The sequence below is a fragment of the Ceratotherium simum genome, chromosome 2 (assembly GCF_057802395.1).
Source record: "Ceratotherium simum simum isolate JZ-2026a chromosome 2, ASM5780239v1, whole genome shotgun sequence".
NCBI classification, from domain to species: Eukaryota; Metazoa; Chordata; class Mammalia; order Perissodactyla; family Rhinocerotidae; genus Ceratotherium; species Ceratotherium simum.
In genome coordinates, this window is record NC_141901.1 from 14,029,735 (window position 1) to 14,053,261 (window position 23,527).

The following is a 23,527-nucleotide window of genomic DNA, read 5'->3' on the forward strand; positions in this document are numbered from 1 at the left end:
TTAGCTCAGGGCTAGTCTTCCTCACTAAAAAAAAAAAAGAGAGAGAGAGAGACACCCTAGAAGAGATCGTGCCTGAGCTGGGTCTGAAAGGATGACTTGGCCAGGATAAAGGGAGGGAGTATGAGCAGTAGCAGAGATGCATGGTGAATGTAGAGAATTGTAAGCTTTTAGAGTTGCTGGAGTATAAAGCATGAAGCAGAGAATGGCCAGAGATCAGGCTGGAGTGGTTAGTAGCTACCAGATGATACCGTATCCTACAGGCAGAACTCTTACCAGGACCACTCTTTTAGGTACCTTAGGTCAATTATCCACCCCTTGTCTAGTCATCTACAGCCACGGCAGAAGAACTGCATAGTACAAAGCATAGTTACTTGTATGTAAGAAATACATACAATGCTCAGAAGGGGGCTGTGGGCATGCCATACACTCTAAGGTTTCCCAGAGGGGGTAGTGTTGCTGGAAGGCTCAGTGCTTGATTGGTCCAGGGCAAAGACATAGTAGAAGCCAAGCCAAGCTTGGAGATAGTGAATATTTAGTGGCATCAGTATATTCAGCTATGTGGTCTTCCTGAACAGCCTGGTCATGGGACCAGAATTTAAATATTGATCCAGTTTCAATTTTTAATAGCTGATGATTAAGAGAATGGAGGTTGTCGGTGACTGAATTTCAGCGTCAGATGATTGGCCATGGAGTCCAGGTTGGATAGAGAAGAAAACAGGAACAGGGAGAAAATGGGGTGGGCAAGAAACTGGAGGTTTCTCTGAGGTTGAAGAGCCAGATGTATTGGAAGAAAGAGATATATGATCAGGAAGAAAAGTCAGAAAGAAGAATATTACTGTTTAAGACATCCGAGGTGGAGGATCTCTGAATGATGATAAGATCTAGGCTGTGGCTCTAGGAGTGGGTAGCTGGAGAGGAGGATAAGGGTTATTAGAGTCAAGGAACTGTGAAGCTAGGATATTAGATGGATCGTTACCTGGTTATTTACTAGCATGGTGTTAGAAGTTAAGAGACAGAGAAATATTACAAGCTAGGGGCTAAAGTCCTTAATGAATAAAGGAAAGTGAAAGAGAGATTAATGCATGAGAACAGTGAAGAGCGATACAGGATGTTAAATCAAGATGGTGTGAACCTCAAAGAGTATGCTTTACTCCAGACTCTTATTTTATGAAACAGTGATAATGGAAGCAGTCATGGTAAGCTAGGAAAATCCTAGCACCTCTTCCTGGGTATCGTTGAATATTGGGTAGGGGAGAATGAAAAATCTCTACCAAATAGGGCTCTAAGCTAAACAATGTTTCAGGTGAGAACTATGTTTCAGTTATATCAAGGACATTAAAATAGAATTTTGTAGTAGATGCTACCATCACTGGGAAATATCACTGACCACTCTGGGCAATCTTAAATGTTCCCTTATCTATATTCCTAAAACAACTATAATTTCATGTATATATTTATCAGATATTTATTGAGCACTTACTAAGGTTTAGACACTGTGGTAGATGCTAAGATAGATAGAGCATTATATCTTCCCTCGAAAGTTTAAAAGCCAGTGGGATCAATAATTATACATTAATAGCTGGACAAACTACCTTTCCAGCCTTATTTTCACTACTCCAATCATATGCCAGCCAGACTAAATCTTCTTAATGTATACCCTCTGTGTTCTTGCCTCCATGCCATCTCTCATGCATTGCTCCATACAATACCCTTGCTCCTCAACACCCCTAAACCTGAATCCTGTCTACTCTTTGGGACCTAGCATCTTCTGCCTCTTCCATAGTATTTCTCCTTATTTCTCCAGATGATGTAATCTCTTTTTTCTCTGAATTCCTGAAATCATTTCCTATGTAGCCTTCTAAAATAATACCATATTTCATCAATTCTAAGATGCTTATTTTTCACATTTTTAACATTTCTGTAGATTACACTTGTAAGATATGCTGTTTGTCATCAACAAATAGTTGCTCAAAAAGTAGTTCAGAAGAATGAAGAAGCATTAGGAATACCTTAACCAATTTATTTTGCGTATATACTTTTTATGTATACACTATGTGATATATGACAAAACCTGCCTAAATATGTTTCTTTAAAAACTTCTTTAATACAAAATAAAAATTCTAAGTGATAAAGCATTGTGTTATAGTGTAATTAGCAGCTTTTTTCTTAGTATACATAAAATAGTGGCGTGACTTAGAATCAGTGGTGTCCTGGATTGAAAGAAATATGACAGTTAACTTTTATTTTGTGATTAAATATGCCAGTCATTAGGAACATGTACTTTCTGAATTGTGTCATATGTATTTATATGTAGTTTCCAAATCCTATATTAAATTACAAGCTCCTTGAGGGCAGAGTTTGTGTTATCTTTGATTCCCTTACAACACCTGAAACAATGCTTTATAACAAATGGACATAAAATAAGTATTTATTAAAATACATGGATTAAAATATGAATTATGATATAATAAGTGCCACAGAAAGGTAAAGTTAATATGAGTGAACATCTATTAGTACATTCTTAGTTACAGCTTAACTGTATTTTTGTTAGAAATGTATGTATATATGGTATTTGGTCAGGTCCTTGGCTGGATCTCAACTTAGGCCAGTGGTTTTTACACCAACCATAAATGATTCTAATAGAATTCTATAAACTTACGTCTGGCTTGCTGACTACATTTATGAGCAGATGTGGTGACTCATCTTGATTGAATCATAGAAAGTAAAGTAGTAAATAAATCCTTTGTCTTGGAGAACAAATGATAGTGACTTTCCCTAACATCATTAAGATTGTGCAGGAGACCAGGCAAATGCCTGTCTCTAAGAAATATAGTACTTTTAAAAATAGCCTTGTTTTCTTCCCTCCCATCAATCTCTATATACCTTTAATAAAAAACAGCCTGGGGAATTATGTCTATGTGATATTTTCTAGGAGTTTTTATCCTTATTCTTTGGGCTACAAGAAATAATATAAGCATTTTTCTTCAGTCAGCTAAATAGTTCTACTTCTGATTCAAATAAGTTTGTTTCCATTTTTCTCTAATGGGAGGAGCAATGGCTGTGTGTTCACAAAACACTTGGTGTGGAAAAGCACTGTGGTAGTCCACACTACTGTTCATCAAATATTTCCAGTTCTCTTTCTGGACACATGATACATCCTTTCCCCATTGAAGTTAGGTGTGATCATGTGATTTTTTTTTGTCCAATGAAATGAGACCAGAAGTGACATGAAGCTTTAAGAACTAGTACATAATTTGTCACATTTCGTTTATCCTGCTGCAGCAACTCTAGAAGCACAGAGATGGAGCCTCTCTTAACCTAAGTCCCTGAGTGAGGACAGCATAGAGCCGGGCCCCTATCTCCCTTAGTTGACCTGCTCATAGACATGTAGCATGTTTTATGCTACTAAGATTGTGGGGTTATTAGATAAGCATGACCTAGCTTATCCTGAATAATATAGTCTTCACCCCAATACAGTGGGCTTTGGGGTGGTAACTAAAAGAATGTAAGATTTGATGTGCTGATATTAGCTCAGTATTTCTTTTCTTTTTTATGGAAATATTTATTGTACACAGCTTCTATAAGATAACTCATCTCAAGGTGATTAGAAAGAGTCGTTTTCCATGTGTCAAAATACTTTTCTTTGAATTACAGCCTTTTCTTAAGACATTCTGATATACTTCTATAAGATGTCCTTACATCTGCCAACAATAGAGTTATTTCTTGAAAGCAGTGATCATCGGCATTCATTCTTGCATTTATTCTTTTATTCAACAAGCTTTTATTGAATACTCATTATTTGCCAGGTGTTAAGATTATGAATATGTTCAAGGAACTCCAGATAGTTTGGTGGAAGTGGCAGGAGGCAAGTGAGGCCAAAAAGTGTAAAGCACTGTGTTCCCCTGAAGTCTAGATGTTTCAGTGGTTTCATAAATGATACCTATTTCATTTAAAAATAGTGTAGCTACATTTAAAACTTAGCTTTACAAATACCATATCCAAGGTGACATAGACCAAATTTTAACACTTTTGAGACCACCAGCACATTACCTTATACTGATTACTTAACTTTTTCTTTTTGCAGATCTTAGAATAAAGCTGCTTCTCCTCTCACTATCAGTATGTTCTTTAAAATTCCTCCAATGCACCAAGTACCTTCTTTCCTCATGGCCTTTGCACATACTGTTATCTTTTCCTGTTTTCCCTTAATTTAGTTCAGGAAATTACTGGATGTCATATCTATTGAGATTGCTGACACTATCTTCATAGAAAGGATTATATTTTTCTATGTTATATTGTTGTGTTTTTAAAAATATGTTATTAAAGTTAGAAGTTTCTCTATCATAGCTAGTATAGAAACTATTTAAGAAATAAGAAATTAAGCACTATCAAAAAGTTTAATTATCCCAATTATCATAGAAAAAAAGATTTTTTTCATCACATTACCAGGTGGTTTCAAGCAACTATTATTTACAAGTTAAAAAATTAAAAGCTGAAATTCTGTTTCTAGTCTTCATTATAAAAATTGGAATATCTTTTGCAAAGGTAGCACAGAAGAATAAGGAAGACAGCAAGGTGCCCTTATGGTTCTTTCTCCCATCACCTTCTGCCTTTTCATTCTAGGGATTCTTCAGCAAGCGCCTGAAAGGCTCCATCAAGAGGACCAAAAGCCAATCAAAGCTTGACAGAAACACGAGCTTTCGGCTTCCATCTCTTCGTAATGCAGATGACAGGTAGGAAGTTAATTTGCTTAAAACAGAGAAAGCAGTTTTACAGTGGGTTTTGATAAGGCATCTTGATCTTCTCTAATTTCGCATTGATGACAATTGGAAAGATCTAATACAAAATTTACTTTTTGTCTTGTTCATGTTGAGGCAAGGTATAAAATGTTGGTTCAAATACCCAACCACGAATCTTATAATACTGGAGAGTGTGTGAATACATAAGAACTAATTTAAGAATTAGTTGTGTTTTTTCTGTAGAATCAAGTGCTGGTGGTCAGAGGTGTATCTTTCTTTTGTAGAATGGCTATAAGGGATGATGATGATAGCTAACATTTTTTGAGTACTGCACTAGATGCTTTATATAAATTGTCTTGCTTAATCTTTATAATAACCCTGTAAGGCAAATATTTTTACTTTATAGATGAAGAATCTGAGGCACAGAGAGGTTAAGTAATCTTGCCCAAGGTCATACAGCTTAGTAGATGGCAAAAATGGTATCTGAACGCGGGTAATTTGGCTCCAGAATCCATGCTCTTCACTGCTACATTGTTCTTTGTGTACAGCATATGGAATCGGTCTTATTGGTCTGCATACATCTAGAAGACAAGTATGAAAAGGAAGCCTGGATTTCAATAGCTTGAGTAAATCTCAAATGCATAGCTCGCTAAGGATAACCTAAAATTGTTGAACGTGTGCTAGGACACATTTTTATTTTATTTTATTTTATTATTATTTTTGGTGAGGAAGATCAGCCCTGTGCTAACATCTGCCAATCCTCCTCTTTTTTTTGTTTTTTGTTTTGTTTTGTTTTGTTTTTTGCTGAGGAAGACTGGCCCTGGGCTAACATCCGTGCCCATCTTCCTCCACTTTATATGGGACGCCGCCACAGCATGGCTTGCCAAGTGGTGTGTCGGTGCACGCCCCAGATCCGAACCGGCGAACCCTGGGCCGCCGGAGTAGAGTGCATGCACTTAACTGCTTGCACCACCGGGCCGGCCCCTAGGACACATTTTTAATGCTTCATGTCTTCATAATGTTCCAAATTTAGGAAATGATACTTATTGTATCTTGACACGTCATTCCATCACCAATATTTATTGAATGCCTACTATGTGCCAAGCATTTTTAATGTAGTCTGTCATGTAATACAACCCTAGGTACTATTATTATCCTCATTTTACAGATGAGGAACTAAGGCAAAAGAGATTGAGAAACGTGCCCAAGGTCACATAGCTACTAAGTGGTAGAGCTTGGATTTGAACTCATGTCTGCCTTTCATATTTGATACTCTGATTTATACTTGGGGGATTTTTTCTTTCAGTAAGAAGTTATCTGTATAACAAACAGAAATACAGATTATAATCTCTGTAATGGCAGATTATAGATTTACCAGGCAGAGATTTACTCTCCTTGTTTTATAGATGAAGTAATTTGTCCCACTACTGAGTTAATGAGAGACTACTGCTTTATGAGCTCTTCTTACCCCTGAACCACATTAGAGCTGCTCTGTGAAATTTGCAAGTCGGTCCAGTTTGCATTATAATTGTGTTGTTAATTACCTCTTTTATACCTTTTTGTTTTAAGGTAATCATAAAAAAACTGATTTTTTTCTTCTCAGATCTTTTCCTTAGATTCCTGTTATTCTACAACATTCATCATTGTAAGAATTCAAATTTTCAGCATTTTATAAATAAGTCTCAATAAAATGGAATGACAAATTTTTTCAGAATATTGGTTCTTAAGAACAAGGATGTTGTGCATCAACTAAAACACTCTCAATTCAATAATCAGTTTCTTAAACTCTGCAGCATCATGTGTAAACTTGGGAGACAAGGAGATATTTTTTATAGGTGTATTTTATTTTTTAAACTTACACTAAATGTCACTTTTTATATTTCAAACAAAGTGCTCTCTCCTATTCCATTTTTCTTTACGTAGCCTAAAGGTATTATTGGGTTGAATTAGCAAGAGATTATATTCTCCTAGAGTCTCTCATATAGCTATTATATAGTTAGTGCATTTTTAGCCTTTACAATGACCTAAATTCATGGTATGTGCCTTCCATGCTGTTCTGCTTTAATCAATAGTAATATCTTTCTGTCTCAAATGCAGCGTAATAAAAAGGTGCTAGTAAATCTCAAAGATTAGACAACCCGTTTTATTTTTCAAGTCCATTTGAATTATACAGGTTTCCTGCACAGAAATTTTTCAAAGACTTTATTCTTCTTGTTTAGGGATGTACTCACTAGAGTTTGAATGTGTTACAGTTTTTTTAAAAAATAGGCTCTCTTGCCTTCAGCTTATCTGAAGACACAGATAAATAGAACTAAGGTACAAAAGGTTAATCAACTGAAAGTTCTTTGAATTGGAACCCTTACAGGTGTGACCAAAGATTTCCTGAACATCCCTGGTTTTCTTGGGTCATATGCTGAAGTCAGGCCATTTTTTCCAACAGGATATATAGTATCCAAATCTAACTAGCAAAACATTTCTATTCTTACCTCAAATCTACGGAAACTCTAGGTAAACCTAATAAGCAGCCCCTTTTTTCAGTTTTTAAATTGTACAGTAAAATACACGTGTCTTTGTTATTTAAAAAAAAAGTTTTAGTACATAAGTACAGAGTTAAAAACTAATGTCCGATTTCGCTTTTCCCGTCTCCCCGTATAAACAACCTCATTAACATTTTGTATATTTTCAAACTTCTTTAAAAATCCGTACATAAATGCACACATAGGTATGTTTTGTTTTCATATAAGTGAAATCATATTATACGTATTACTTTGTAACTTGGTTTTTAGTATAAATAATTTGGACAACTTTATTTGTCAGTACATGTAAGTCTACATCATTCTCTTTATCAGCTGCCTTCTTGGTATGCTACAGTTTTTTATAACATACATACTTTGCTTCTCTGTTAATGGTTATTTAAATTGTTTCCCCTTTGTTGGCACAAAATAGAGATGTAATGAACATTTTTAACATGTACCTTTTTGTCCCTATATGATTGGGTCAGATTTCTGAAGTAGAACTACTAGGTATAGAGCATGCACATTATCAAATTGTCCTTCAAAAAAGCTGTACTAATTCCATTCCCACCAACAGACAACAGATTAAGATTACTTTTATCCTTTAAACAACCGTTTACATTTTATCAGTGTAATGGATGAGTAGTAATAATAAACACGTATATGGTATTTACTATGTGCCAGCACTGTTCTAAGCACTTTACATAAAGTAACTCATTTAATCACCACAACATCAAGCCCTGGTTAAGGGGCCATTGCTCTTTGTGGGCTTTTTCCTCTGCCATCCTTAGGATCTTCAAGGATCTCTTTATGAACACAACATAGCTACTGAAGCTCTAGCCAGAGCATCCATGTTTCAGGCACCAAAAAGAGGGACCTGTGAAAGGGCACCTGTCTTCCAGATAAATTATCTCCCTTTAAAGCAATTTCCCAGAAACCCCATCCGTTGACTTTTCTTTATGTCTCATTGCTACTTTCATCTGCAAGAGAGACTGGGAAATGTCATGCCTGGGTACATTGTTGCCCCTAATAATACAAGAGTCTGTTATTAAGGAAGGAGGGTGGGATGGACATTAGGAAGATAGCTAGCAGTCTCTGGCATAAGAGGGAGGTTGATTTACCCACCCACCCCCAGAACTCTGGGAAGGTTCGGCTCCACCCAGCTCTAGAAGGCCAACAGGCAGTCTTACATTCATCACATAGCAAATTTGAGAAACTGAACCAACCCAGATAAAAAGACCTACAAATACCGACATTTGCATTCCCTCATTACAACCCCAGCTGGTAATTCCACTTCTAAGTATATCCAAGAGAAGTGAAACATATGTCCCCACAAAAACTTGTACATAAATGTTCATAGCAACATTATTCATAATAGCCAAAAAGTGGTAATGACCCAAATGTCCATCAACTGATGCATGCATATATAAAACGTGATATATCCATAAATGCAATATTATTTAGCCATAAGAAGGAATGAAGTACTGATACGTGCTACATCATGGGTAAACCTTGAAAATTTTATTCTAAGTGAAAGAAGCCACTCACAAAAGACAATATATTGTATGATTCCATTTATGTGAAATGTCCAGAATAGGCAAATCTATAGAGACAGTAGATTAATGGTTGCCAGAGGCTGGGGATATAGGGCAGGGGAGGTGATGAATAAAGAATGACTGCTGATGAACATGAGGTTTCTTTTCAGAGTGATGAAAATGTTCTAAGCTTAGATTGTGGTGATAATTGCACAACTTTGAATATACTGAAAACTGTATACTTTAAATGGGTAGATTTTATGGTATGTTAGTTATATCTCAATAAAGATGTTATTTTTTAAAAAAACAACAGCTGGCCAGGAAGTACTCTTCAATGAAGCTCATCAGTCTATAAGCTCCAGTCCAACACACAAAGCTTCCATTGAGCTTTTTAGTACTTTACTCTTAAATATAAACAGATAGCCAAGAATCTCCAGATATTTGAGGAAAGCCTCCAACGTGAAAGACAGAGAGCAAAACAAATAAATGGGAGAGAGAAAAAAGAACCCAGAAGAAACAGAGACAATGCGTAGAGCCAAAACAACTTCAAAGCATAATGAATATTTTCAAAAGATAAGATTGTGCATCTATGAAACAATAACAAGATGTTATAAGAAAAGGAACATCAATGAAACAAACAAGAGAGCTTGGAAATTAAAAATATAAAAGCTCAAGTCAAGTTACTCTTCCAGAAAGTAGGACAGAAAATGAGAAAATCAATCCAGAAGAGTCTAGTTAAAAGAGAACATAGAAAAACTTTGGAGAGGAAATTGTCAAAAAAATAATAAAGGAAATTTCCCCAAATGGAAAAACATAAACGTCCAGATTGGAAAGGCCACCAAATTTCTAGCACAGTGAATGAATGAAGACAAAAGACTCCCCCCAACACGCACACACATCAATTCACATCATCATGAAATATCAGAACACTGAGGCTTAAAAAAAAAATCTTAAAAGCTCTAGAAGGAAAAGATAGCTTACATACAAAGGAGGAGTGGGATGATTGCATTGGAATTCTCAATAGAAATGTGGAAAACCAGAAGTCAATGGAGCAATGTCTTCAAAATTCTGAGTGGAAATTATTTTCAACCTAATATTCCATACACAGGGCAGTCCTTGAATGTCAGACTGAGGAGTTTGAATTTTATTGTATAAGCAATGGGGAGCCTCTAAACATTTATGAGCAAGAAAATGACCTATTTAGAATTGTAGTATATATAGATTAATTTAGCAATGGAATTTCAAATGACTTGGTTTGCAGAGACTTGGTTTGGAAGACCAGTTAGCAAAAAGCTATTGTAAGAAAGAATGAAGGCTCTAAGAAGGGTAGTGGCAGTGGGAATGAAGTGGCAGAGACAAGATAGGAGGAACATTTTAGAGGCAAAATCAATAGGATGTCACAAAGTCATCATTGTTCCAAAGCCATCTAATCAGATAAAAGCCAGTAAAGTGATTTCCTAGAATCAATATTGGCAGCATTTTCACATTAAAGCCATGTCATGTTGGAGGGTGTTGGGATGGGAGAAGACTCTGATATTTTTGCCTTTCATTCAAATGCGCTTTGAAAAGTTTGAGAAAACTACGAAATACTAAAAAACAGTGGTCATACTACATTGTCAGGCATTCCAGGATTCCCAATGCCTGTCAGCTGGCCAACTTGCTCTCCATGTGCTACTTAAATTTACCAAAGTCTTAAGGCAAAGATAAGCACATGGAGTAGAATTTTCTCACCTCCTTCAAACGTCTCTCAAATAAAAACCTTCGCAGTAATGTCCTCAATTCTGAGACTCACAGACCAAGCGTGGTTTTAAAATATTCCACTTGTTCTTTGTCAGGAAAAGTAAGTGTAGTGTTCATTTGTAAGGGGAATTTTGGAACAATATTCTCAACGTCTTGAGTTTCTCCTCATTAGAAGTAACTTTTTAATGTTTTATTTTGAATTTATATACTCACAACTTGTAAAAATAGTACAGAGAGTCTTGCAAACCCTTCCCTCAGCTTCCCCCAAGAGGGATATCTTATAACTGTAGCATAATATCAAAACCAGGTAATTGACATTGGTACAATACTATGAACTAGACTGCAGACTTGATTCAGTTTTCACTAACTTTTATATGCATTCATTTGTATGTGTTTATAGTTCTGCGCAATTTAATCCTATGTATAGATTTGTGTAACCACCGCCCCAGTCAAGATACAGCATTGTTTCATTACCAGAAAAGAACTCCCTCTGCTATCCCTTTATAGTCATACCTGTCTCCTTACACCCATCCCTGTCCCCAGCAACCACTAATTTGTTTTCCATCTCTATACTTTTGTTATTTCAAGAATGTTATGTAAATGGAATCATAGAGTATGTAACCATTTGAGATTGGCTTTTTTTCACTAAATAGAATGCCCTTGAAATCCATCCAAGTTGTTGCATCTTTCACTAGTTTGTTCCTTGTTGTTGCTGAGTAGTATTCCATTGTATGGATGTAGCAGACTTTGTTAAACTATTCCCCCAATGAAGAATATTGGGTTGTTTGTGGTTTTTAGCTGTTATGAATAAAGCTGCTATAAACAGTCATGTACACATAAGTTTTCACTTCTCTAGGGTAAGTGCACAGGAGTGCAATTGTTGTATGTTAAGTACATGTTTAGGTCCATAAGAAACTGCCAAACTATTTTCCAGGGAGCTGTACAATTTTACATTCCCACCAGAAAATGTTTACGGGTTTTTTTGTGTGTGTGTCCCAAGAGATTTTCACCTATGTTTTCTTCTAGAATTTTATGATTTTTAGGTTTTATATTTAGGTCTATGATGCATTTATTTAATCTGTGGTTGTTTAAATAAAAGGCCTTGGCTCAGAACTTATTGATGTTCAGTTCAAGATATTAATCAAAACTACAAACCTGCCCCAGCCAGACCAGTTACAGGGAATCTTCCTGCCTTTGGAGAAGGAAGTATTGTAAAGTACCACTTCTCTCCTCGTCTACTCTTCCCCTTCAGCTTACTAACCATGGTTTTAGGTGCCCTGCAGTTTTTGGGCAAGGGGAGACAGAAAGGAGGAGAAAGGAGATAAGAAAGTTCTAGTACTGTCTTAGCCTTCCATAATGCTCTCTGAGCCTGGCAGATGTTTAAAGTTCTAGTACTGTCTTAGCCTTTCATAATGCTCTCTGAGCCTGGCAGATGTTTTTTTTTTTTTTTAATTTTTTGTTTATTGCAGTAACATTGGTTTATAACATTGTAAAAATTTCAGGTGTACATCATTGTACTTCTATTTCTGCATAGATTACATCATGTTCACCACCAAAATACAAATTACAACCCATCACCACACACATGTACCGAATTATCCCTTTCACCCTCCTCCCTCCCCCCTTCCCCTCTGGTAACCACCAATCCAATCTCTGTCCCTATGTGTTTATTGTTGTTATTATCTACTACTTAATGAAGGAAATCATACGGTATTTGACCTTCTCCCTCTGACTTATTTCACTTTGCATTGTACCCTCAGTGTCCATCCATGTTGTCACAAATGGCTGGATTTCATCATTTCTTATGGCTGAGTAGTATTCCATTGTGTATATATACCACATCTTCTTTATCCATTCGTCCCTTGATGGGCACTTAGGTTGCTTCCAAGTCTTGGCTATTGTGAATAACGCTGCAATGAACACAGGGGTGCATGTACCTTTACAAATTGGTGTTTTCAAGTTCTTTGGATAAATACCCAACAGTGGGATAGCTGGATCATATGGTAGTTCTATCCTTGATTTTTTGAGGAATGTCCATACTGTTTTCCATAGTGGCTGCACCAGTTTGCACTCCCACCAGCAGTGTATGAGAGTTCCCTTCTCTCCACATCCTCTCCAACACATGCTGTTTCCTGTCTTGTTAATTATAGCCATTCTGACAGGCGTGAGGTGATATCTCATTGTAGTTTTGATTTGCATTTCCCTGATAGTGATTTTGAACATCTTTTCATGTGTCTGTTGGCCATCTGTATATCTTCTTTGGAGAAATGTCTGTTCAGTTCCTTTGCCCATTTTTTAATTGGGTTGGTAGTTTTTTTGTTGTTGAGATGCATGACTTCTTTATATATTTTGGAGATTAAGCCCTTATCAGAAGTATGGTTTGCAAATATCTTCTCCCAATTGTGAGGTTGTCTTTTCGTTTTGTTGATGGTTTCCTTTGCTGTGCAGAAGCTTTTTAGTTTGATGTAGTCCCATTTGTTTATTTTTTCTATTGTTTCTCTTGCCCGGTCAGACGTGGTGTTTGAAAAGATGTTGCTAAGACCGATGTCGAAGAGCGTACTGCCTATGTTTTCTTCTAGAAGTTTCACAGTTTCAGGTCTTAGATTCAAGTCTTTAATCCATTTGGAGTTAATTTTTGTGTATGGTGTAAGGTAAGGGTCTACTTTCATTTTTTTGCATATGGCTATCCAGTTTTCCCAACACCATTTGTTGAAGAGACTTTCTTTTCCCCATTGTATGTTCTTGGCTCCTTTGTCAAAGATTAGCTGTCCATAGATGTGTGGGTTTATTTCTGGGCTTTCAATTCTATTCCATTGATCTCTGTGTCTGTTTTTGTGCCAGTACCATGCTGTTTTGGTTACTATAGCTTTGTAGTACATTTTGAAATCAGGGAGTGTGATACCTCCAGCTTTGTTCTTTTTTCTCAGGATTCTTTTAGCTATTCGGGGTCTTTTGTTGTTCCATATAAATTTTAGGATTCTTTGTTCTATTTCTGTGAAAAATGTTGTTGGAACTTTGATAGAGATTGCATTGAATCTATAGATGGCTTTAGGAAGTATGGACATCTTAACTATGTTAATTCTTCCAATCCAAGAGCACGGAATATCTTTCCATTTCTTTGTGTCTTCTTCAATTTCTTTTAGCAATGTTTTATAGTTTTCGGTGTACAGATCTTTCACCTCTTTGGTTAAGTTTATTCCTAGGTATTTTATTCTTTTTGTTGCAATTGTAAATGGGATGGTATTCTTAATTTCTCTTTCTGCTACTTCGTTGTTAGTGTACAGAAATGCAGCTGATTTTTGTATGTTGATTTTGTATCCTGCAACTTTACCATATTCGTTTATTGCTTCTAAAAGTTTTCTGGTGGATTCTTTAGGGTTTTCTATATATAAAATCATGTCATCTGCAAATAGTGACAGTTTCACTTCTTCCTTTCCAGTTTGGATCCCTTTTATTTCTTTCTCTTGCCTGATTGCTCTGGCTAGGACTTCCAGTACTATGTTAAATAGGAGTGGTGACAGTGGGCATCCTTCTCTGGTTCCTGTTCTTAGAGGGATAGCTTTCAGTTTTTCACCATTGAGGATGATATTAGCTGTGGGTTTCTCATATATGGTCTTTATTATGTTGAGGTACTTTCCTTCTAAACCCATTTTATTCAGAGTTTTTATCATAAATGGATGCTGTATCTTGTCAAATGCTTTCTCTGCATCTATTGAGATGATCATGTGTTTTTTATTCTTCATTTTATTAATGTGGTGTATTACGTTGATTGATTTGCGAATGTTAAACCATCCCTGCATCCCTGGAATAAATCCTACTTGATCATGGTGTATAATCTTTTTAACGTATTGTTGTATGTGATTTGCTAGTATTTTGTTGAGAATTTTTGCATCGATGTTCATCAGTGATATTGGCCGGTAATTTTCTTTTTTTGTGTTGTCCTTGTCTGGTTTTGGTATCAGGGTAATGTCAGCTTCGTAGAATGAGTTAGGGAGCTTCCCCCACTCCTCAATTTTTGGAAGAGTTTGAGAAGGATAGGTATTAAGTCTTCTTTGAATGTTTGGTAGAATTCACCAGGGAAGCCGTCTGGTCCTGGACTTTTATTTTTGGGGAGGTTTGTGATTACTGTTTCGATCTCCTTACTGGTGATTGTTCTGTTCAAATTCTCTACTTCTTCTTGATCCAGTTTTGGAAGGTTGTAGGATTCTAAGAATTTATCCATTTCTTCCAGATTGTCGAATTGGTTGGCATATAGCTTTTCATAGTATTCTCTTATAATCCTTTGTATTTCTGAGGTGTCTGTTGTAACCTCTCCTCTTTCATTTCTGATTTTACTTATTTGTGCCTTCTCTCTTTTTTTCTTGATGAGCCTAGCTAAAGGTTTGTCAATTTTGTTGATCTTTTCAAAGAACCAGCTCTTGGTTTTATTAATTTTTTCTATTGTTTTTTTGGTCTCTATTTCATTTATTTCTGCTCTGATTTTTATTATTTCCCTTCTTCTACTGATTTGGGGCTTTGTTTGTTCTTCTTTTTCCAGTTCCTTTAGGTGCATTGTTAGATTGTTTATTTGAGATTTTTCTTGTTTGTTGAGATAGGCCTGTATCGCTATAAACTTCCCTCTTAGAACCGCTTTTGCTGTATCCCATAAATTCTGGCATGTCGTATTTTCATTTTCATTTGTCTCCAGGTATTTTTTGATTTCTTCTTTGATTTCTTCGTTAACCCAGTCGTTGTTCAGTAGCATTTTATTTAATCTCCACGTATTTGTGGCTTTTCTGATTTTCTTCCTATAGTTGATTTCTAGTTTCATACCGTTGTGGTCAGAAAAGATGCTTGGTATTATTTCAATCTTCTTAAATTTATGGAGACTTGTTTTGTGGCCTAATGTGTGATCAATCCTGGAGAATGTTCCATGTGCCTTTGAAAAGAACGTGTATTCTTCAGTTTTTGGATGGAATGCTCTGTATATATCTACTAGGTCCATCTGTTCTAGTGTGTCGTTTAAGGCCAATGTTTCCTTATTGATCTTCTGTTTGGATGATCTATCCGTTGGTGTAAGTGGAGTGTTAAAGTCCCCCACTATTATTGTGTTACTGTCTATTTCTGTTTTTATGTCTGTTAATAATTGCTTTATATATTTAGGTGCACCTACATTGGGTGCGTAGATATTTACAAGTGTTATATCCTCTTGTTGGATTGTTCCCTTGATCATTATGTAATGCCCTTCTTTGTCTCTTTTTACAGTTTTTGTTTTAAAGTCTATTTTGTCTGATATGAGTACTGCTACCCTAGCTTTCTTTTCATTGCCATTTGCGTGGAGTATCTTTTTCCATCCCTTCACTTTCAGTTTGTGAGTGTCTTTAGGTCTGAAGTGTGTCTCTTGTATGCAGCATATATATGGGTCTTGTTTTTTTATCTAATCAGCCACCCTATGCCTTTTAATTGGAGCATTTAGTCCATTGACGTTTAAAGTAGCTATTGATAAGTATGTACCTACTGTGAGCCTGGCAGATGTTTAAAGCTGACTCGTCTATCATAGGGTCTTTGGGGAATTCTTCACAAGTGTTTCATCTCTGAGGAGCTCTCACCTATGGTTTCATTGAGTTTGGCAGGTACATTTCTATTCCAGGTGTTCACTTGCAACTCCTCTCACAGTTTCTAGGAAGGAATTCTTGCAGTTCTGGTCTCTTCACCCTTCCAGTCCTCTGGTCCACAGGAAATATCCACACATCCTTTGCCCTGACAAACCTCTTAGGAGTACAGGTGAATCCAAAAGCATCAACCCTCTCAGGTTCTGCTGCCAACAGTTAGTCATTTCTCATCATCTAGATTTCCCAGATAAAATCAAACCTCACCCTGTCCGCATCCCCTACTCATATCCCATAGGGGAGAGGGAGTTGAGCCTCACAGCTTTCTCCAAAAATTCTCCCTCACAAAATCCTTTCCCTTCTCCATACCCTGCCCACTTTTTATAGTCTTGTTCGGAGGGGTTCAAGGTAATGGAACTGGTTCCAAAACATTTCCTTTGTAAATTCTGCAGTTTGTCTGGTACTACATTTTGGTATACATCTATTTTATCTTAGTGTCTCAACTGAAACTTCAGTTTTAATATCTCATCACATATGTATATAATACTTTCATTAATTAGCATAGTGAACAAAATGCAACATAGCCCTATCCTTCCCTAACTCTCAGCATTATCTCCTACCACTCCTGCCCAAAGCCTGTCATTACTTATCATACTGTTTCATATTTCTCTGCTTTTGATCTTGCTGCCCTCTCTATCCCAAAAGCCATTTCCTATTCCTACACCCTGACCTTTGTTGGGCTTACTTGTAATTCATACTCATGCAACAATACCCAAGTCAGGAGTCGTGTGCTCCCTGACTTCTTTTCCTTGTTCTTACAGTACATCATCCTAAACTAAGTACCTACCCTACATACCCACCATGGCCAACTGTATATACCCTGTTTTAGGACTAACTACTTTCTATTGAATTTATCTTTTCATGTCTCTGCTTACTGCAGCAGATTGGAAACTCCTTGAGGGTGCAAACAATCTTTGTATATCCCCGGCCCCTAGCACAATGCCTGGCCTATTAAGAAACTTAATGTTTCTTGGCCTGAAACAGAAGGGAAGAGTCCAAACAAATTCTAGATAATAAAGACTAATCTTTTTCAATATGATGTACTTTGATAGAATGACAACTTCTCAGATATTGGATTCCAGGCCATTAATTAATCAATACAGTTTAGCTATAGATTATAGAGTTTCCCTTACCAGTATTTACTACTATGGGCCAATTAAGGATCCCTCAGTTTTGTGAACTGAAGTCCAATCAAAATTTCTAATTGTATCATGATAGCATTTTAAATTCATTAGAATGTTTTATCTTAGTAGAAAAAACATTATTTCCATACATTTATTCCTTCTCTTTTCATATTATTCCAGCAAAGAGTTTTTTCAAGAAAATAGCTATTTTGATCTCAACCAGATGAATAATTTCCATAAAATGAACTAATGCATGTCATATTGCTATGAAAAAGCTCTGTCTGCAGTGATAGGCCCATTTGTATGAAACTGTAGTTTATGAGATATTTGTGAAATCATAGATTATTGCATTTGATTCTCACAATAACCGTGTGACGTATAGGAAGAGAAATCATTATCCACATTTTATAAATGAGATAACTAAGGTTCAGAAAGAATAAATTATGTGTTCCACATCACATAGCTAGTGAGTGGTTGAGCTGACATGAATATGTAGGGCTTTGGCTCCAAGTTGAGTGCCTTTTCCATTATACTCTTTGTTCATGTATTGATAGGAATCCTAACTTGCTGAGAAGATGATTAAGAAAGAAGGAAAAATCAAGGGTAAAAATCACACACACATATACATACATACAAGCATACGCAAAACAACAACTCTTAATAAAAGTAGAATACTATGCAGTAATAATTAATGAGTCAATTTATGGTCATAATATTTCCACAATTTCCACATAAAATTTCCACAATAAAGGTCCCTACTGTACTCCTTTCATCTCCCCTTCCCCTTCAAATCCAAATGGATTGGATGAAAAATTAAAAGCACTAAGAGAAAATATAGCTGGATTTCTCTCTTGTTTTTTTTTTTTGTGAGGAAGATCGGCCCTGAGCTAACATCTGCCAATCCTCCTCTTTTTGCTGAGGAAGACTGGCCGTGGGCTAACGTCCATGCGTATCTTCCTCCACTTTATATGGGACGCCGCCACAGCGTGGCTTGCCAAGCGATGCATCGGTGCGTGCCCGGGATCCGAACCGGAGAACCCCGGGCCGCCGCAGGGAGCACGCGCACTTAACCGCTTACGCCACGGGGCCGGCCTGGGTTTCTTGTGATCTTGGAATGAAAGAACTTTTTCTAAGCATAAATTGGGGGAAATAATTACATATATGAGAGAAAAATTACTAATTTAATTAACATACAAAGAGTATTCACTATAAGTGGTTCAAGAACATGATATAGCAGTTCTTAACTCACAGAAAAGGAAACTGAGATTGCCAGTAAACATGTTGAAATGTCCTCAACCTCATAATTAAAGAAATGCATGCTAAATAATGAAATACCATTTTTTTACCAATTATACTGGCAAAGATTTTTGAAGTTCAGCCATATCCCATTTTGGTGATAGAATGTGGAAGCATGCACTGTTGGTAGGAGTTTAAATTGATGCCATCTTTTATGGAGGATAATTTATTAATATCAAAATTTTAAATGTATGTGCCCTTTTGATCTAGCACTTTCACATAAATACATGCACAAATGCATAAAGATATATCTCCTGAGAAACTTTTTGAACCTGGGTGGTAATCACAAAAAAAAGAAAAGAAAAAACTTAAGTGGTCATCAGGGTCTGGTTAAACTACTCCAGGCCTATATAAGGGAATACTTTATGGTCACTAAAGAGGCAAGTTATATCTGTATGTTCCAATATGGACAGAAGTCCAAAATATACTGTTAAGGAAAAAAAGTATTATAGAATCCCATTTGTGTGTGTGTGTGTGTGTATTTGGTTATCTATGTATAAAAAATTTCTGGGGGGGGTCACAAAAATTGTTAATAGTATTTTCTGTAGAAGATTGAGGGAAGTCCCCTTATTTATATTATTCATCTTCTATCCTTCTGAGCTGTTGGACTTGATTACCAAGAGCATTTAGTACTTCATTGTTTAAGAGGAAAAGATGTTTAATTAGAAAAAAACTTCCTTCAACCCCATTTCAACCTTATGTCTCCCTAGTTATTTCTCAGTTGCCACCCCTTCACTGTCAGACTTTATGAGTTAGTCTCCACTTTCTCACTTCCTATTCATTTTCTCATCCCACTGCAATCTCATTTTTGTCCTCATCACTTCACTGAAACCACTCTTGCCAAAGTCTCCAATTGTCTCTCAGTTCATATATCCAGTGGCTACCATTAATATTTCAACACACACGATCTTCTACAGTAATGGACAGTCCACCCTTCTTGAGAATGCTCTTCCCTGGGCTTTTATGATACTTGAGTCACCTGGATGTCTTTCTATCTTTCAAATTTTTAAGTCTCTTGTGTCATTTTTTGTAGATTTAAGTGTTATCATTCCTCTGTTTATTTTCTTAGGACCTTTGCTTGATCTGCGTGTTCTGTTTCAGAATTCACATTGTCATAGTCCATTCAGGCTGCTATAACAAAATGCCATAGACTAGGTGGCTGATAATCAAGAGAAATTTATTTCTCACAGTTCTGAAGGCTGGGAAGTCCAAGATCAAGGCTCTGGCAGATTCATTGTCTGGTGAGGACCTGCTTCCTGTTCAAAAAACCATCTTTTTGCTGTGTCCTCACATGGAGGAATGGTCGATGCATCTCTCCGGGGTCTATTTTATAAGGGCACTAATCCTACTCATGAGGGCTCTACCCTCATGACCTAATCACCTCCCAAAGGTCATACCTCCAAATACTATCACATTGGAAATTACAATTGCAACATAAATTGGGGGACACAAACATTCAGTCTGTAGCACACATCTACTCCCACAGGAACCTCAAACTTTACTTGTACAAAACTTGCCTTCATTTACACCCTCACCTCAACCAGCATTGCCTCTCATTTCCCATCTCTGTAAAAGACATTACCATCTTTCTACCCAGTGGCTCATCCTTGACTCTACCCTCTTCCTGATGCCTCCAACATTCCAGTCATTAAAGCCTATTTACCTCCTAATTATCTCTCAACTCTATCCACTTCCCCACTTCTGCTACGCTAATGACCTTTACTCAGATTACTACCGTAATCTATGAACTAGTCTTTGTCTTTCATTTTTTCTCTCTCCTCTCTGTGTACCCGTCTCTTTTTCCACTCCTTAGCCGAAGTACTCTTACTGAGACACACATCTGAGCATGTCATTCCCTCTCCACCACCCAAAACCTTTCTGTGTCCACTGGTCTTGTAATCAAATTGAAATACCCACAATACTATAATTTGTATCATGCTATCTCTCAAGCCTCATTATTCCCCACCCCTCTTCTCTCAGCCCCAACACACGTCCATACTGCACTAGAGCCACACTGCTGAACTCTTCATTTTCTCCAACACTCTAGTATACTTTTACTACAGGCCTTCTCACATGCTAACCATTCCCTCTAGAATTCTCAGTACCTCCACATCTGCATATAGCTAACTCCACCCCATCCATAAAGTCACAACTTCACATTACTTTTTTCTCTAAGAAACTTTCTCTGAATCCCCAATTTAAGATCCAGGGCCCCTACTAAGTGCTCAAAGAGCCTCTTTTGAATCCTTTTTCGAAGGTCTTAATCACATTGTATTATAATGGATTAACTCACTAGATTATAAGCTGTGTGTGAGTACAAGGACCATGCCTTTCTTCTTCACCATTGTATTCCTTACGTCTACCTCTAGTATGGTGCCTGATGCATAATGTGTACCAAGTAATCATTGGATGGATAGATGGAGTCATATATATATTCATTTATTCAGCCAAATGAGATACTAATGTGAAAGCAAATAGTCATGAGTTTAGGAATGATTAAGAAGTACATGTCATTGAACTCCATTAGTTTTTTCATCTTTTATTCTCCCTGCACCCATACTTAGTTTTACGGCAATAATGAGACTAGAAGTCTAACTAAATTTGGGAAAAGGGAAAGAAAAGTTATTAGTCTTTCCAATCACTCTTTAACTAGTAAGAATGTTAGGTGAGTTGGTTTATGAGTGTGGTTTGATTTGGTTTCATGGAGTTTTTAAAATTCAATATAGTTGTGTTTACATTTAATTTGCTTAATAGGCACTAGTAGATTTTATTCCATTTGCAATTTAAGGACAAAAAAGGGGCGTATTACAATATAGTACACTTTCTGTAAAGAGATTCTTCCCTAGTGTCTGTCAGATTGGAGGCTAGTTGAGTTTTCTGCCCTCCAGAACATGTTTTAATATTTATAATCTTGTCTTCTTTCTGTGTCTGCCTTCATTGTATATATACATGTTTATGTACCAGAATAGGTTGAATGTCATTTTTGTCTCTGATGATAAATTTCCTTACCATGAGTTGGTTCATTTTAAGTAACAACTCAGGCTGACAGATATTCTTCTTTACCATTAGCAGCTGGACTCGTTAGACCATCCTGTCTAGAGTCTGAGAGCAGGGAGAGAGAAGATTAGCAGTAAATGTTATGTTTCCATAAATGGCTTTTGTGTGAGTGGTTGTATCGTCTATTTTTTTAAGCTAACATCCAAATCAGAGAGTAATATAAGCAGTAGGGACTGGGCTCAACTGCAGTGGGTTAATCAGTGCAGCTAGCGCTGTCAGGATCCTCAGGGAGAACATTTTTTTAGCACACAACTAGAACTCTGGTGAATGAGCTCTAATTTATTTTTATTTTTTAATCCATGGAGGGAAACCTTTAAAATTACAGTATAGGAAAGGATCTGCTCTTTCAAACAGAAAACGTAAGTTATATGTTTTCACAGATACCAGGCTGAAAAACAATAAAATCTGGGGAGCAAGTAAAGCTACATTTTTCCCAAAGTGAGATCTCAGATGCGGTTTTGTTTGTTTGTTTTTTTGTTTTTTCGGGTTTTTTTGAGGAAGATTGGCCCCGAGCTAACATCTGTTGCCAATCTCCCTTTTTTCTTTTTTTTTTCCCTTCCCATAGCCCCAGTATCTAGTGGTATGTCCTGGTTGCAGGTCCTTCTAGTTCTTCTATGTGGGATGCCACCTCAGCATGGCTTGATGAGTGGTGAGTAGGTACGAGCCCAGGATCCAACCCGGCCAACCCCAGGCCGCCGAAGCAGAACAAGCAAACTTAACCAATACACCACCTGGCCGGCCCCACAGATGCAGTTTTTTAAAAACTGATTAGACTTTATGTAAATCTGTTGGTGGTAGAGTATTAGGTTACTGAATTTTGTTAATTACTACCTGGGACATTTTCAAACAAGGTAAAGCGCGTTAGGAATATGTATTAGTGAATACAAGCGTATATTGGCGGCCCCCAGCTTATGGCTGAGCTGTCTCTTCAAGAATTCAGTAAAGCGATCTGGAATCATAACTGCCAAGCCAAGCAGAAATTCACCTGCTCTGGAGTACAGGATTTTGTGTGGCAATAAGCATTTTTAATTAAGTTTCCCAAATTTGGAACTGAATCTGTAAACATGTGGCAGATTGAGCTAGCACATCCAAACACCATTGGCGCTTTGGAGGAAATATGGCTTTTAAAAAAATTGGACGGTTAAGCTGAGAAAAATCCAGCTGTGTTTTACTTAACATTGCACTATCAGAGTTCTTTGACTCCTTTTTCTTTTTCTTCATCAGTGTTTCCAGTGGTGTGGGTGTTGACACCCTATCCACCAACCCTTCACTTTTGTCTTTTAAGACTCATTTCAGGTAGGGGTGTGGTTCAAGCAATATAATACCCATTCACTGTAGCGAGTAATAGAAAGCCTCCCCTGCCTTGTAGTTTATCTCTTAAATAGGTTAGTAGCAGCAGGTAATCTTGATCGGCAAAGCAATTAGATTTTTAACTCTTACCTGTCACATTGCTAGAGGACCTGGAGTTTACACAGAAATCAAGATTGTCTGCTGACCTTAAAAATGTAAAGAATATGGTTTTCCTTAATTAAAAGTAAAATTGCTTCTGGGAGGAGTTTCCCAATTAAACCAAGAAATAGTCATATTGGAGCCCTGAATTATTCACACATGGTATTTGGGATGATGGGGGTTGGGGGATAAGGATACAGGGTTGGGAAGAGAACTTGGGCCAGTAGTCAAGGGATTCACAATGTCCACTTTGGACTAGGTTCCTGAAGATTGTTGTCAGATTGGACTGGGAAGAGTTGTCTTAAACTTGTATTATTCTCTCAATAAATCCACATTCTACTTTCCATTAGAGAAGTAAACTGTAGTGCCATACGAAACTGCTAAAACTCTCTAGTTAGCAGAGCTAAGAAAGATCAATTCATATGA

General features: G+C 36.9%; 1 protein-coding gene across 9 annotated transcripts in view; it reads left to right on the top strand.

Moving 5' to 3' along the window:
* RASAL2 (RAS protein activator like 2) overlaps positions 1–23,527 on the top strand; it is a 397,309-nt gene that overhangs the window by 322,099 nt on the left and 51,683 nt on the right. For all 9 annotated transcript variants that reach the window (XM_014783389.2, XM_087438356.1, XM_004425002.3 and 6 more), the window contains one exon: positions 4,624–4,733. In XM_014783389.2, the coding sequence (XP_014638875.1) occupies positions 4,624–4,733 (110 nt within the window). The remainder of the gene's footprint in view (positions 1–4,623; positions 4,734–23,527) is intronic.